The following is a 17,545-nucleotide window of genomic DNA, read 5'->3' as shown; positions in this document are numbered from 1 at the left end:
ACCTAACAAGAGCAAAAACAATGATCACTTGCCAAACCTAAACTTGACTATTAATGACTACTAGAACCAAGAAAATTCTCCTGGAAAAAATACGAACCTTCCAACCCAAAAAGGCCTGGGGCATTGACGGTATATTAAACTAAATTATTTACAGGCCACATTAACGGGCCATAATTTGAAATTAGTCAAATTATCGATCTCTTAAAAATGTCTTCTGAACAGTAATCCCAGGAAACTGATTACCAGTATCATCAATAGAAAACAAACATTTCTAGAGTGAAAACAATTATTTGAGCAAATGTGAAATTGGAAAGTTGAGGCCGGGTCACATGACATACAGTTCCTCAAGATGGAGGTTGGAGAGTCAAGGTTTCAGCGTCATAAAGGCTTATATTCCGTTACGGTCATGACAAATTTATTGAAGGAGAAAGTGACAAAATGGTAATATAGCCAACCTTAACCATTAGTGGGGAAAAGTTAAAACGAACAAAGGTCAGGCCTACTTGCTTTATATGATCCTGTGTGGAATTAAATAAATTAGAACCACAGAAACACAATTCCTGCTTGGAAAGGTCTTCACAGGGAAGAATAGAATGGCATGAATTCCATGCCCAGCTCATTCCTTCATTTGATTTAATTGAAATTGAACTGTCATCCAACCAGACACTTTCACATTGTGTCATTAAGAATACACACACTATTAACCTTTGCAAACTACTGCACTGGCTTGGATGTAATTATTTTCACATTGTCCGGTAGAGCACACTTATATGTTGGATGTGGAACCAAGTGTGGCTCAGCTCAACCAGGGAGTGTGAAAAGGCCCAAAGACGTAGATAGCTGAATTACCATAACTTGGCAACACGACCTCCTGTCCCACCGATAAAACACATGGCGGCTACTGTACGCTTTTGGGTTGATTGAATACGAACACGCCTAGGTATAAGGGACCGTGAAGGGGATACGACAGAAATGAAGCTGATTCATCACCTGGCGGCTAAATTATTAATCGTTTAATCCAAAACCGCCGCTAAGATAGCCCTCCATTTTTGGCCACCAGAAAATTACAATACAAATTCCTGTTCTGTTTTTCTGGGCTGACAAAAAGACAAAATGTAAGTGACATGGAATTAGTCATAACTGAATGGAATTTTAAAGTAGACTGAATGGAGGAGGGCACTTAGCTTTGGACAGTGTGGGCTGTACTCAAACCATGAAAGAAACTTGAAATTTAATTACAACTTGTCATATCAGGAATGACAATGGTGAGCATTCTATTCAAAAAGCTGCACTGATTCCTTCATACATTACTTCAATGGACATTTCTGGTCACATTTTAAACAGAATGATCCTATTGCAATTTTCCTAGCGTTTCAACCCTATTAAGTGTCGGGGGTGCTTCTTTACTTACTCTAGAGTACCAGAAGCAAGCTCAACAGCCCTGGTCGAGTTCGTGCAATTACTTCACACCAGGAGTCTACTTTCCAAAATGAAGCAGGTTGCAAGCTCATTTCTTTCTACCTTTCAGATAGGCACACTTATCTCTCCTGCAACTTCCCTTGGTCCTTAGTGTAGAAGAGAAATAACTACACCATGTTCTCCGTCAATGTTAAATAAGGTTTCATATAAAACTCTAACAGGGACAGCGCCCCATGATGGTTTTATTTCCTGTTCTTCACTCTCTGCTATTTCTGCTATTCATAAAGAGTCCATGTAAATGATTAAATTACATTGAAAAAAAAGATGAAGTGCAATCATTTTGCTTTGACTGTGCATCTACATTAGTAAGACAGGAATGTCCCAGTTTAGCAATTGTTTCATACAGTTGTTGTTATTTCAAGGCAAAGCATACTTAATCATGATTTCTACATCTGCCGGATAAGCCAACTTAATACGTTTGAGCTAGGTTTGGGGTTCTGTCAACCGACAAGATGGTTGTAATTAGCAATTGGTTACACACATACAATGCCTTCGGAACGTATTAATTCAACTGCAAACTTCAGGTTTCCTGACAGATGTTCAATGGGGTACAATTCTGGGCTTTGGCTGGGCCACTCAAGGACATCCACAGACGTCCCACTCCAGTGTTATCTTGGCTGTGCCCTTCGGATTGTTGTTGTGTTGAAAGTCTGAGGTCCTGTGTGCTCTGGATACGGTTTTCTTCAAGGAACTCTCTGTATTTTGCCGAATCCTGACCAGTCTCCCAGTCCTTGCCACTGTGAAGCATCCCCATAGCATTATGCTCCCGCCACGATGCTTCACTGTAGGGATGGTCTTCGACAGGCGATCAGCAATACTTTGTTGTCGTCAGACATAGTGCTTGGCATTCAGGCCTTACATTTTCAATGCTTTAGCTTAAAAAAATGGCTTGGTTTTAAAACCCATGGCTATTTTATTTCTCAGACTTGCACTGTGAACTGTGGGACCTTATATTGACAGGTGTGCATTTTTAAATCACATGCAATCATCTGATGGTGCCACAGGTGATCTGCAATCTTCACAGTTCTAGAGGCATCTTTAAGTTGTTTAAAGGACAGTATGCATTTGGAGTGTCATGGCAAATGGTCTAATGACTGATGTGCATGAGATACTTCCAGGTTTTTTCCCAATAAATTGGCATACATTGGGTTGGGGAGTTTTTTTTGGTGTTCCTTCTCTCAATGGCTCATATCCAGGGTTAAGGGAAGACCATGTTTCACTCACACACTCACACACTCACACACTCACACACTCAGCTCCCCTCAGTAGTTTTCTAAGTAGTCATTATAAAATATGCTGAAAGTGTTATTGTTTCTTTTTATCAGTCTTTTTCCAGATCATAGAAAAGCTGATTTCTTTAAAGGGGAACGGCTGTCATTTCCACAGAGCGCTCGAGCCAGTAAGCCAGCAAGCCTCCGCCTCTCTGCCTCTTTTCCAGTCATGTCAGAGTTCCGGTTAGCTTTTTGAATGTATCTATTTTTGCACAAGTCGGCCTGACGTGGCGGCGGGCTCCTCTGATCCTTAAGAAGCAAAGGGAAAAGAAACCTCGGTCCTCTGTTCCCTGCTTAGACAGCAACGTTTTGTCTCCCGTTGCCTTTTGTTGGGTACCTGCGTCGGTGACACTGATACACAGCAACTTGCCACATTAGTTTAACTCAAAGAGACACTTTAGAGAGTACGGAGAGAAATGCACTACTGAGACCAGAAGATGTAAAGTGACATAGTCCTGCGTGCATACTTCTTCATCCAGGTACACCAATGTATCTAAATGCATTTCTTGGTGGCAAAAATATCGATTGATTCCCTGAAAAACAAACTGTCGTAATGTCAGATACATTTTAAAGCGACTGATTTATGGTGCCAAAATCAGTTACGCCACGTCTTGGGGAGTCGTTATTGCGATGTTGTTGTTTTTTATATTAAGGCAGTTCACCTTCTCATGAAATATTTATAATAGAATAGTCCAATCCTTGTGCTTCTTTTATAAGACATTCACTTTCCATTCTCAGTTATTGTCTCAAACAATGAAAAGGAATTGAACAATATAATCTTTAGAATTGTCTGGCAATGCTGAGTAGATTAGATTGTTGCTTCAACTTCTCAGTAAACAGTTACATCAATTGAATCACGCACATAGTAAAGGACAGCTTATTACTTTTAACACACCTTCTGTCAAACAACTGGTTGAAAAAAAGCCCCACAACAGCCTACATGGGACTGCAGCAGGGTATGCAACACAAAATAATGTCTTTCATTACGTTCCCTGTCAGTTATCACACTAAGAGACCGTGACACAGCAAAATCTTAGCGGCCACTTAGAATTTAAACAAATGTGAGACTTTCTCTCGGTTAACAGGGCCACTTGGGATCCTGTTTATAATCGATCAAACGATTATATTCCCATTGGGGGCAGTGAGTTGTGTGATGCACAGACCACTCCCCCTCTAGTCAAGCGTGTCACGCCCCGCCCCATCCCCCATCTCTCACAGCTCTGTGTAATTGTTCCACCGGTAGCTAAGCTTTAATTATTCACACAGTGCTGTGGCGGCAGCCAGTGGCAGCTACTGGCCCTATCCATCACTAAGAACTATGGCTCCAGCAACCCACAAATGTGAGTGTGCTTGTGTGTGTGTCACTGGGTTTGTGTGCAACATGTATGAGAAACATCTTGTGACAAAGTGCTGATGCTGGATTTCATTATTTTCAGATTGACTACAGATTTAGTGAGAGAGGAATGGATTTCTGTGGTTCTTCTTGGCGTTATTGTTAGTAATGCCGGTTTGTATCTCGGAGCGAAGTGCAAGAGCAAATCGAAAGACTTTTCAAGTTCCTTCTGTGGGGAAAGCCATTGTCAGAAATCACAGGTAGCGGATTTTCACGGCACCAAGCTGACCGGGCTTGATCCTTGACTGTTGGTCCAATCTCACTCTAGTGACTCCCTGAAAGCTAAGTTACCTGAGGTTGTGAGGTGAATGGTGAGTGGGCATGACCTCACACACACACACTGACCCACATGACTTTATGGTTGGATGCGGCGTGGATTAAAGCAGGATGGCTTGCCTGAGAGGAAAGCTTGCTTCAATATTCTACTCCCCCAAACCCATCGGGGACTGGTGCTATTAGATTGGGCCATGGATACAAGCAGATACGAGGAGATGGTAGAAGGGAGAAAAATGGGGGAAAATAAAGTAGTGCACATTCTTCAAGTCTTCCATTCTCGCTCCACTCACATCCCCACAATCGTGTAACAGAGCAATGCTACAACCGTATTAACAAATATTACAGTATCTAAACTAAGGAGGTTGTCAGTACTTTGTTACTTTCGTTCATCATTCACATGATTTCGGTTCAGTCACCAAAATGAATGCACTCTACTTAGGTCAATGGAAACGGCAGGAATGTCAAACAGATTGACAACTGCTGCTGAAAAGGACTTTAGGCCGACATCATTTAGACAGCCACGGAGGCTTGTTTCTTGTTGTTCAGGAGGAGAGGCTGTAACCCAGGAAGAGCTGGACAGGCTTGTACAGCAGCTGAGAAGTTGCTAGAGGAAATCCTGCCCCCAGTAGAATTCCCCCTTTTCTAATTGCAATTGACAGGCAACGATGGACCACTAGGAAGGAAAACAATTGCAGGCTGTCTGGATAGAACCCCCTCTAAAATGTAACGTTAAATACCTGACTAATGTAAAAAATTGAAGCCTGAACAGCTTCCCGACACAGCGTCAAAAAATACAACCCCTTTTCTAAATCAAAAAGAATGTTATGAAATGATCAGGTTCATAAAAAAAATTCTGAAATGTTACCTGCCCAGATGTGGTCGAGGATTAAGATCAGCGCAGCTACTCAGAGATTATTCATGGAGAACAGGCTCTGATCTAAGACTACAGAAATGCTATGCAAAAGCCAACAGAACGGCTCAGCAGAATGGCGCCACGTTCACACAGACGGAACACAAACAAACACAGACAGCATGACTGTCTGTCGTTGTCATGCCTAGCAAACAGCCCTGGTAAACATCCACTAGCCCGGCTGCGTTGAAAAGTCCAGACTAGGAGGTCAGCCTGGCATCGTGTGGCCATCAGATGGAGACAGTCATACGTATGAGGACAAGCAGTCACTGTGCATGTAATTACGGGCTCCCGGTTCCACATAAACACACTCACACTCGATCCGTGCCGTAGCTTCGGTAGTCTACGGCCGCCGACACGGCCACGATGAGCGCGGGCACGCCGTAGCCCACCAGGTAGAAGTAGCGTTTCCGCGAGTGCTCGCTCTCGAACACCTCCACCAGCATGATGTAGAGCTGCACGCCCTCCAGGAACATCCAGGTGAAGGCGGCCAGGAAGAAGAAATGGAGCAGCGCAGCGAACACGGCGCAGGCAATCTGTGGACGGGAGACACTACAGGTGAAGTTCAACATTCCGGCCACTAAAACGCAGGCCCACGTACATCATACACATTACATACAACAGAGCCCGACGACTGGAAGGGACCAGGTCACGCACGCGGCACTACGTTCAACCGATCACTGAAACTGATCCCCAGCTGAACCAAATGACCGTTGGCGGGTCCTGGCAAATCAGCACCGTCACATCTGAGGAAGAGCTGAGGGGCAAACCCATAGGTCGAAAAATGCTACCATAACATACGCGTTGCTCCATCTTCCGTGCAGAAGGACTCACACGAGGACTCGCACGCCAGTCTGTCTGTCTGTCTGGGCTGTCTGTTATGGCACCCGTTTGTAGAAAACATATTCCCCTGCAGACTCGAGCTCCGTCTTTTACTCACACAGTTCACTCATTAACGCAAAGTGAGAAGTCTTCCTGTGACAGCGCCCCTTCCTCCCAGCGCCTCGCTGGCAGTGACGGAGCCCGTCAGCCTGCGCTCCTCCACCTTCCCCGCCGCAGATCGGCTCGCGCCCAGTGGCGCCCGTTAAAAGCGGGGCTGACATATTGATCAGCTAATCCAGATTATCCGTAGCGTTTACACAGCAGACTGCTCCGCAGCGCCACGGGAGGTCCACGGGGGGGGGGGGGGCGCGGGGGTGTGTACGGCGAGCCGGGTCAGGCAAATGAGCGCGGTGGAACCGAGGGGGGAACCCAGGGTGTATTGGGGGTCTAGAGAAGGGCAGTTAAAACGGGTGTTCACCTGGAGTGGGCGTCTTTTCTGTTTCACTCTCTTAATACAGCTGTAACGAGAATGCATTCTGTGCATTTATAGTGCAATAACGAGTTAAGAAATGTTTAGTGCGACTCACAACCACGGATACATACAGCATCAGACGTTTAATAGAGTTACCATGGCTTCAACACGGAACACTGATGCAGCATTGTAACACTTGTGTTCTCATAATCAGTTGAGGCTTTCTAATCAAAACCGGTGGGAAGGAGCAGTGTCCTAGTCGAGGAAATATAGGTACATGCAACTGTATAAAACGTTGTTTTGTTTCGTTTACTGAGGCAGACAATTTCCTACAATAACAAGGAATCCCTGATTGGGTTCTGTAGCGCCCATAGGATGTAGCCAGATTTATTGTTAAAAAAAGAATCCCCGCACTTCCCCATTTCACCCTTCAAAACGTTGTATATGCCTAAACCTTGATGGTCCGGCCCGACTGCTTGAATTGCCTTCTAAAATGAAACTGGCCGTCAGGAGATGAGAGAACCGGGGTGAAGCGCGCTGAATGCTAAAGTACCAGAGTCATCTTATTATAACAAGGCCCATGCATGAAGCCCTGCGTCCCATTAGGACTGGGGAAAAAAGAAACAACCGAACTGATTATATTACACTGCAATGGCAGTTCACGTCAAATGTTGATCGTTTTTCCCTTTCATGCGCTTCAACCCCAGTATTTTACCGGGGATTTTGTGGGAAAGGATGATTTTTAAGGCGAGACTTTCATAGTTACTTTAGGGACTGAAATATCAAATGTGGCTTATTGGCTGTATTGTTGTACTGATTTGTACTGATGTTACTGGTAGTATAATCGGCACCAATACACAGACAGACCCGTCTTGTGCAGACCAGAAGATTCATAGAGTATCAACGTTGGTCAGTGCTGATAAAGATGGCAAGACAGGTTTAAGGGGCAACCTTCTCAAGATATGGACGGATTCACAATACTTCTCAGTCCACCGCCGGAGCCTGAACAAAAAAGCTGATGCAAGTGTGTGACGGAGTGAATCAGAAGTCGAAACTCCTTCAAAACTTTTCAGACTGACAGATCGACACCACCCTGGGCCCCTCACCAGCACACGGCTGTAATTGAAAAACATGAGGCCGGCTGTGTTTTCCAGGGCTCGGGAGAATCCTCACCGGTTGGTCGGCGCGGTTGATCCCCACCAGAAACAAAGACTCTGCGATGAAGAGGCTGATGCAAAGGTTCTTGTGGATGGTGTTGCGGTCGCTCTGTAGGCCCCGGAAGAAGCAGAAGGTGAAGAGGCTGATGAGCAGGCAGACGAGGGACAGCAGAATCCCCACCCAGGTGATCACGTCCAACAGCATGTCGTGGACCGGGTCCGTGTTCTACGAAAGGGGGTGGACAAGGAATTCATTGTAACACACATTAAAACACACGAACAGTCGTCTCAGTGACAGAAAGTAGCTACAGCCACGAGGAGTTTTGTTTCAATGTTATTACCCCTCACACACTTTTGCCCGGAGTGAATTGAATGACCTGACAGAACGGCGATCAGTTGATATAACAACTGTCACAATTTTGTTATTGAAAACTAATGACGTGTCACAGGTAAGACCAGAGGCGATGTGGTGTACAAGGGTCAGCTGTGTTTTTGGGGAAAATTTATAATAAATGCCACAGAAAGGTCAGCCAATGTCATCGTGGCTAGGGTGAGCTAGAGAAAGTTTTGTTCTGTAATAGCAATTACTTCGGTGTGCCAGCATTGGATAGAGAACTTTTCAATGTACTTCCTAAATCATACCTTAATTTTAGGAAGTAAACATAACGACCTTCATCAAACTCACTAAAATTATATTCTTATCACTAGCCCAACAATATAGCCACCTATAGACCTTAATGCACAGTAATGGATCCCATTGGGTTTTTGTATATTACACTATATACAGTACAATGAGGCCACGCTGTTTGAAATAAGATTAAAGATACATTGTGAAAAAGATCAAAAAATATTATTTTAATGGTTGTAGAAATTTGAGTATACAACCTAATATTGTGTAGATAACTTCAAAATCCATGGTCCCAAAGCTTGTAGAGATTTACAATTATAACAAAGTTTCCTTCTAGCAATGTTTTCACCCTCATCAATCAGGTATACCCTCATCAATATTACATAGACAAGTGTTTCATTAAGATGCAATGCCAACATTCTTCTTAGTCAGCAGAATGTGAAAAATAAATCTTCCAGTTGATATTGGTTATTATAGTTGCTAGTAATTCAATAAAGAATCAGGCCCACATAGATCTGGAACTTAATAACCCACTGATCTGGTGTATACGTTTCTCTAGGTACCAATCTTGGACCAGCTTCCCTTCTTATAATCCTAACCACCAAATTTACCCAAGATCAGACTTAAGGGTTATCCCAATCCTACACCATGAACCTCTCAAAAAACGAATTCATCAGATAACTCCATGACACACACCAGACTGATAAAAAAAAAATATATATTTTACTCTTGATAGTATTCGTTACACCCCTGACAAGATGGAAATGTAAGCTTTGTCAACTATATCCACAAAAACATGGCAATTAAGCGTCAGTGAGACATGATGATTTATTAACATAACATAATCACTGCCACCTAAACACTTTGGTCAGCTTCAGACACTACTAATTTCCCTGAGGAATTGCCTTCATTCACCCTCCAGTGGGCATCAACTTAAAACAAGGACCGTTACAAAAGTTTGACGAGGAAACCTGTATTCGCCTTCAAACTGACTGCTGTCCCAGCTGTATTCCTCTAACCACCCGGGCAGAACTCAACGTTCCCACTCCCTATGAAGATCACAGTGGTAAAACTTAGCTAAGAGTAGGGGAAGAGAATGGTTAACTTTTCAGAACGCTTCTTCTCAATGGCTTATAAACATAGAATATTTACAGTATGGGAAACCGCAGAACGGCCCATTATTATTATAGGGCTTTCTACGGATAAGTGGAAATGAAGCACCACGGACAACGAGATAAATGAATGGAAGTACAACATCTCTTGTCTCTATTATTTCCAGTGATGTCTGAGGGGAAAACTGTGAACGTCTGAATGACACAGTGTGGTCTTTGTTGCTGCAATAACGCAAATGTACACGGCAGTTTCAACATTCACAATTCCAGTTATAACCATAATTCGACTAGTTACATTAATGACATTTAACCATGAAAGTAACATGAATGCAAAGAAAAGGTGATGGTTCAAAACAGGCGAACACAAGAGTTTGTCTACATTTCTACGACCACTTTCTTCTCCGTAGCCTTCAGCTGTCATTAACATAAAAGCAAATCGCATTTACGTGCAGTGTTTCCTGATTATGTAGGTTTTTGCAGACATCATTCAAATCGTGCGCGCGCGCGCGTACATTCGTGCGTCGATCTGTGTGCGCATGCGTTTGCGTGTGCAATCTCAACGGCTTGTGCTTACACAATAGTCCTCAAGGACAAAATCAGTGAGTCGCGGCTCGAAGATGTGCCTCTTACTGTTTGCTTACTGGAAACACGGAGTCCACATCTTTTCACACAAACAAGCACTGCCTCTAAATCAAACTTCCACGCGAGTCAGCAGTCTTATCCTGCACGGGGGGGCGTGACAGAAAAAGCTGGAGCATCTGAGGGGGGGTGGGGGGGGGGGTTACAGCCACCTCCATTACAGCAAGGGAAACTTGCTAGGAGGTGACACACAAAGGCTTGTTTAACGGCTGCGCGGAGCAGAGTCTAACGCAAGCTGAGAGAGGGGGGGAACAGATGCTGATCATTAAGGGGCTGCGGTACAATAACACCCGACTCGCTACCCCGAGCCTGGGGAGAGGCGCTCTTTTGATTCTTCTGCCTGATGAGCCGTTGTGCATACAGGAGGGAAACGGCACCAAACGCCGCGGAGCAGTGTGCGTACGTGTGTGTCAGCCGTGTGTGTGTGTGTGTGTTTGATGGTGTGTGTGTGTGTGTGTGTGTTTGTTTACGGCTGTCTCCGGCGCACCGTCCGCGATGAGTCGCGGTCAGGCGAGAGGCGTCTTTCGAAAAAAGGTTGCCGCCTAGGGTGGGTTGAGCTGGAGAAGGGTGGGACGTCTTCGGGCTCTACTCATCACAATATCGGTCTGGATCTGGGGGATGCGGCGACGCGTCTTTGTTTCAGAGAGGCGGCCGGTCATTAAGGCGACACTGACCGCGGCTGAATCACTACAACGAAAGTCCTGTCTTGGATGGGGGGGGGGGCTTGTCCCGGGTCGGCGGCACACTAACGCACTTAACCGAGACACAGTGGTTCGACCTTATTTGGAGGCCGGAGGGCTCTACTGGCGGAGGTGTTACTTAGTCGGGCCGTATGCACTTGTGCACATTCAATTTCTCTTCCAATCTCTCCCACCAATCTTTTTTGATTCCTTAATACCACCTATTTTTTCCCTTCCCGGCGGATTCCTCGGGAGACTGAAATGGCCCCTGATCTGCTACAGGGAGGCACAAAAACTGAGGCTTGTGTCGCCGACAAGACAGACGCAGGGGGCGTATCCCAGTCACCTGCATTCCCCGTCGCTCCGAAACACTCCAATCATGTGTCTGGATGTGTTGAGATTGAGTGGGCCAAAAGGATAGAGAGGACTTTCATTTCCTTACAGACCTCAAAGAACTGCCTGCAGCATGAAGCCAATCCAACAAAAATGCATAAATCTGTCCTGACGACACCGAGAGAGAGAGAGAGAGAGAGAGAGAGAGAGAGAGAGAGAAACGGACAGAAAGATTAAGCGAAAGAGGAAAAAGACTAGTAGGAGAGAGCTTCCACCATCAAACCTGGTCCCCGAGCCCATGTTATGGTGAGGATAGCAGAGGTCTTATGGTGGGGTACAGCAAGTTGAGTTCACATATACACAAGGATTTATGGGCTTTATGGAGTGAAGAGCGGTAGCAAAAAGGACACATGAATCAGGGGGCTTTGCCAATTTGTCACATTTAAAGGGCCAGGAGGAGATCTTAAAGCCGTATGCAGGAAATTTGAATTCAGTCCCAGTGTCTAATAGAGCAATATAATATTCACAGCAACTATCCGTGATATACTAGCAAGAGGACACTCACGGTGCCTTCTGAAAATATAACGTGCGCGTAGAGCAGCAAGGATCTGTCCACATTCACCCTCACGATAAATACTTGTACAACGACTGCACATGGACTTCAGTACACACGCGACAGCTTGTCATTCAGCGGGAACACACCAGTGGATAGAAGACATCAAAATGTATCTATCCTATGTTACAGGTGAACTTGTATTCTTCTATATACATTTATAAACTACCATTCAAAAGCTTGTGGTCACTTAGTGATGTACTTGTTTTCGAATGAGAAACACATTTAAGATACTGAACTAGTCTAAAGAAGGCCAATTTTGTTGCTTCTTTAATCAGCACAACAGTTTTCAGCTGTGCTAACAATCACAAAAGGGTTTTCTAATGATCAGTTAGCCATGCGTTTTAAAATGACACACTTGGATTAGCAAACCCAACGTAACATTGTAACATATGACTGATGGTTGCTGCTAATGGACCCCTGTACACATATTTATATATGAAATATCATCAGTTTCCAGCTACAGCAGTCCTTTACAACATTAACAATGTCTACACTGTATTCCTGATCGATATATCTTAATGGACCAAAAATGTGCTTTTCTTTCTAAAGCAAGGACATTTCAAAGTGACCCCAAACTGTCAAACGGTAGTGTACATACATACACAGAAACACTGTTCAAAAAAATGAAGGGAACACGTAATCATCCCAGTACAACACCAAGTCAGTAAAACTCCAGGGACATCCGTCTGTCCAGTTAGGAAGCATAAGCGATTGTGAATCGGAGCCAATGAAAGTCTCAACAGGTGCACTGGAGAGGCAACAGCAAGACAACCCCCTGAAAGGGAATGGTTTTGCCGGTAGTGGCCACTGACAATTGCTCTCTCCTCGTCCTTCCTGACCAAACTGTCAGAAACAGACTCCATGAGGGTGGCTTTGAGGGCCTGACGTCCTCTAGTGGGACCTCTACTCACAGCCCAGAACCGTGCAGCTAGATTGGCATTCGCCAGAGAACACCAGACTTGGCGGGTCGCCACATCATCCAGCATGACCAGTTTGGCGGTGGGTCAGTGACGGTCTGGGGAGGCATTTACAGACCTCCACGTGCTGGCCAGTTGACCGTTGTTGAATCATTGTGTTCTCAATGAATTACACGATGTACAGTAAAGATTTGGATCTTTAATTATTTCGTTCATCGAGACCCGACGTGTGATTTAAGTGTTCCCTTGGGACGGTTTAAATACAATCCTGTTCCCCAAAAAGTTGGGACGGTGTAAAATACAAATACAAAAAATTTGAATGCAATGACGTGCTGGATGGCCCCTATTCTCTTTAGCCCGGAGAGCGTGGCATCCATGATTCCCAACACTTTTTTTCACATTTTATTTCGTCAGACCACAGAACAGTTTTCCATTCCGCCACAGTCCATCTTAAATAAGCTAGCACCCAGAGAAGGCGGCAGCTTTTCTGGATCTTGTTTATATATGGTTTCATCTTTGCATGGTAGAGTTTTAACTTGCATTTGTGGATGCAGCAACGCACTGTGTTCACAGACAATGGTGTTCAGAAGTGTTCCTGAGACCATGCAGTGATTTCCACTACAGAATTGTGTCTGTTTTTAATGCAGTGCCGCCTGAGGGCCTGAAGATCACGGCCATCCAATATTGGTTCTCGGCCTTGTCCCTTGAGTACAGAGGTTTCTCTGGATTCTCTGTCTTTTAATGATATCATGTACCGTAGGTGTGATCCCCAAACTCTATGGAATTTTACATTGAGAAATGTTTTTCTTAAATTGTTGCACTATTTGCCTGCACAGTCAAATACAGAGCCTGCAGCCCTCCCCATCTTTACTTCTGAAAGACCCTTCCTCTCTGGGATGCTCTTTTTATACCCTATCTGGTTACTGACCTGTTGCCAATTAAACAAATTAGTTGTGAGATGCTCCGCCAGGTTTTTATTTGCAATACACAACTTTTCCAGTATTTTGTTGCCCCTTTTTTGAAACATTGCTGGCATAAAATTCAAAGTGTGCATATATTTTTCAAGAAACAATAACATTTCTCAGTTTTTAAATATGATGTTTGGTCTTTCTGCTATTTTCTATTGAATATAGGGTTTAAAATATTTGCACATCATTGCATTCTGTTTTCTTTTACATTTTACACAGCGTCACATTAAACAGCACAAGTACAGTAAAACGAAATGCAGTTAGCATCTAACCAGAAGTGCAAATAGAAGAAGGCAGAAAATGTACAAATATTTACAAGTAATAAGTATATGTACACTCACCTAAAGGATTATTAGGAACACCATACTAATACTGTGTTTGACCCCCTTTCGCCTTCAGAACTGCCTTAATTCTACGTTTGATTCAACAAGGTGCTGAAAGCATTTTTTTTTAAATGTTGGCCCATATTGATAGGATAGCATCTTGCAGTTGATGGAGATTTGTGGGATGCACATCCAGGGCACGAAGCTCCCGTTCAAAATTGCTTAAATCACCTTTCTTTCCCATTCTGACATTCAGTTTGGAGTTCAGGAGATTGTCTTGACCAGGACCACACCCCTAAATGCATTGAAGCAACTGCCATGTGATTGGTTGATTAGATAATTGCATTAATGAGAAATTGAACAGGTGTTCCTAATAATCCTTTAGGTGAGTGTATATTACAAGTGGAATGTATGGATGTGCAATGAAGGCAAATGCAGTGCAAATGGCAATACTACATGTGCAACTATAGCAAATAGAGGAGGGCAGAACATTTACAAGTATTTAATATAGTGTATGTTACAAGTGGGATAAATAATTGTAGGGATACAAATGCCATTCAGAATGTGCAATCTAGGCAAATTGAAGGAGTAAGGTAGCATGTGCAACCGGGATGCAGAGATAGCAGCAATGAGGTCCCCGAGGTAGACATGCATATGTAACAACTGTAAATATTCAAGCATGATAATGACTATATTTCCTATTCCAACTCATTTAATGTACAGTATGTTTCCATGGAAAACATGGCCATTTCTAACTGACCCCAAACTTTTAAATGGTAGTGTATACATTTTAGATTCAGAGAACCCACCAGGACACTGATGTATGGGGCAAAGCATCCCCCTTCCATCATCCCATTGAGAGGCACCAGTGATTTATAACCCTACCCCAGCGCACAAACTCACCACCTAAGTAATGGCCTGTAGTTGGAGGGACAACAGGTCTATCTTTCTCAGTCTTGCCTGGTGCTTTAGCTGCTATTTAAACAGTGCCTCCAGAACCCTTGGGCTGTCTTGGAAATGAAAGCTTAAATTCAAAGGAGGGCGGTTCGATAAAGAGTAGACTGCCGCTGCCTTGGGTAGCTGTCTGGTGGTGGGTGGGATTAAGGTATTTAACAAGAAACCCTAAAGCAGGCCATTGCAAATGTCGGTTCTTTATTAACACTGTTTGTATCCCTTTGTTAAGTTTGATTAATCTGTTATTTAGCATCTTGAATGGATCTAAAATACATAACGTACTTTAGGCATCCAACAGGTGACATCAAAATTGATGCAAATGTCACATTGGTGACAATATTACAGTTTTTCGTGAAATAGACACAAATTGCTTATGAGAAATTCATCGCATGAACGCCAAGTATGGATTCTTTATTCGTAATGTGTTGGAGGAAAGGCATGTGATTGGTTGACTCAACCTACATTTAAACCTGGAAGAGTTCAGAGCTTGTATTGCAAATGGGCTAGCGACAACATTAGCCCATGTTCTTACTTTAAATCCTAGCCTTAACCATACTCTTACCCTAACCTTAACTCTTACCTAATATTTCTTACACTAATTTATTCCTTCAGAAAATATCTGACAAAATCATGTCCTGTAAACACATTTCTTCCTTCAGTGCAGAAATGAGAAATTAGTGTCCTGTCAACATTTTATTTTATAATAGTGTCCATGTCACAAATAAGTAATTAGTGTCTATTTCACAACGATCTGTGATAGTATGTTGCACATCAGACAAATATCAGAAGGACGCATAGTGAAACAGATGAAGTTGATAGGAATGACAACTTGCTAGGACAAGCTGAAGCAATTCTCAACAGCTGTTGGAAAACTTCATTCAATCCATGAACAAGGATTCTCTCTTAGTAAGTTCCAGCTGGAAGAAGGAGTATATCAATAGACTTAAACACTCCTTCAACTAAGCATTAACATACTATTTCTATGCCTGATGAGAGAGCAGTTTGAGTTGCATGAATAGAGGAGACAGCATCAAACTACTTTGACAGAGCGCTTAAGCAATCACTCTCTCCCTCGCTCAAGTCATTCTGCAATCAATTCCCTTCCCAGAGACACAAAAGCGACATAATCTCTGACTAACACACTGGTGAAGGCCTGTTTGGTTGAATTTGTTTAAGCGGACAACGGTGAAGTTCAGCGCGTTGGCAGGAAAAGCTGACAAATGGGATGGCTTTTGCCCTCAAGCTACTTTATGTTGCTGCACGAAAGGCCTGAGAGGTGAAATAGATGAAAGAGAAAGCATGCAATCCCATCCAGATTGTTTGGACGGCAGCTACCTCGTTTCCCTGTTGTTGACAGGCATGGTGCGAGAGTGTCTGTTAGGATATGATAGTGAGTCATGCTGTCAATGCCCTTCAGGAGTGTGTTGGATTTCTTATGGGGGCAATGTTTCAGCAAGACACTCGGGCCATTTGCAAAAAAAAGTACAAAATCAACAAACCTTGTGACAATGTACAGAATAGCAATGTCTTAGTAAGATATGACAAGCCAATCAAATACATGAAGCTCAGAGAACATATTTACCCTATGTAATGTCTTAGTGAAACTGGTGAGTCGTCTTGTACTACTGTTCAGAATAAATTTGTAAATTAGATTGATACGTGCCTTGAATTTATACTGAAGTGCCAGAAAAACTGGTCAAGACGAGCCCATACAAAATACAAAGCAACGGCACCTATGCACGTCATTGGTTGTATCTGCCAGTGCATATATAAAGCGATAGACATCTGTAGAAGCATCTAGAGCTGTTTCCACAGTGAGAATGGCATGTTATCACGATTTAATCAATTTTCAACGCAGTTTAATAGTTGGAGCTTGTGAAATGGGTCATAGCATTTCTGTGGTAGAGGAGAAGTTTGGATTTTCATGTACTACCGTTTCAAGGGTGTACCGTGAATACACGAATTCTGGCAAAACATCTATCTTTCGACAGCAGTGTGGCCATAAAAAGACTGGGGGAGAACGTGACCAGTGTCAGGTGGCAAGAATCGTTTCACGTGATAGGCATGCAACACTGCCTCAAATGACATCTGCATTCAACGCTGGGCCCTCAACAAACATCAGTGTGAGGACAGCGCAACGTTCCCTCCAGGATATGGGCTTTAGGAGCCGATGCCCAACTCGAGTACCTGATGAATACTCGACCCACAGCTATGCATCTCGCCTGGGCTTGGGAACACCACCACTGGACACTTGACTGGAAACGAGTAGCCTGATCTGATGAGTCACGTTTGCAACTGTTTCAGGCAGACGGAAGGATCTGTGTGTGGAGAGAACCCCATGAAGCCGTGGATCCTGCATGTCAACAGGGCATTGTACAGGCTGGTTGTGGCTCCGTGTCAACAGGGCATTGTACAGGCTGGTTGTGGCTCCGTGTCAACAGGGCATTGTACAGGCTGGTTGTGGCTCCGTGTCAACAGGGCATTGTACAGGCTGGTTGTGGCTCCGTGTCAACAGGGCATTGTACAGGCTGGTTGTGGCTCCGTGTCAACAGGGCATTGTACAGGCTGGTTGTGGCTCCGTGTCAACAGGGCATT

General features: G+C 43.9%; 1 protein-coding gene across 13 annotated transcripts in view; it reads right to left on the bottom strand.

The window, feature by feature from the left end:
* LOC105020624 (adhesion G protein-coupled receptor L3) overlaps positions 1-17,545 on the bottom strand; it is a 253,307-nt gene that overhangs the window by 23,587 nt on the left and 212,175 nt on the right. For all 13 annotated transcript variants that reach the window (XM_020043547.3, XM_020043551.3, XM_020043555.3 and 10 more), the window contains 2 exons: positions 7,797-8,006; positions 5,645-5,865 (listed from right to left, as the gene is read on the bottom strand). In XM_020043547.3, coding sequence (XP_019899106.2) covers positions 5,645-5,865; positions 7,797-8,006 — 431 coding nt within the window. The remainder of the gene's footprint in view (positions 1-5,644; positions 5,866-7,796; positions 8,007-17,545) is intronic.

This window comes from Esox lucius, chromosome 24 (assembly GCF_011004845.1).
Source record: "Esox lucius isolate fEsoLuc1 chromosome 24, fEsoLuc1.pri, whole genome shotgun sequence".
NCBI lineage: Eukaryota > Metazoa > Chordata > Actinopteri > Esociformes > Esocidae > Esox > Esox lucius.
This window is presented reverse-complemented; position numbering and strand designations above follow the sequence as displayed.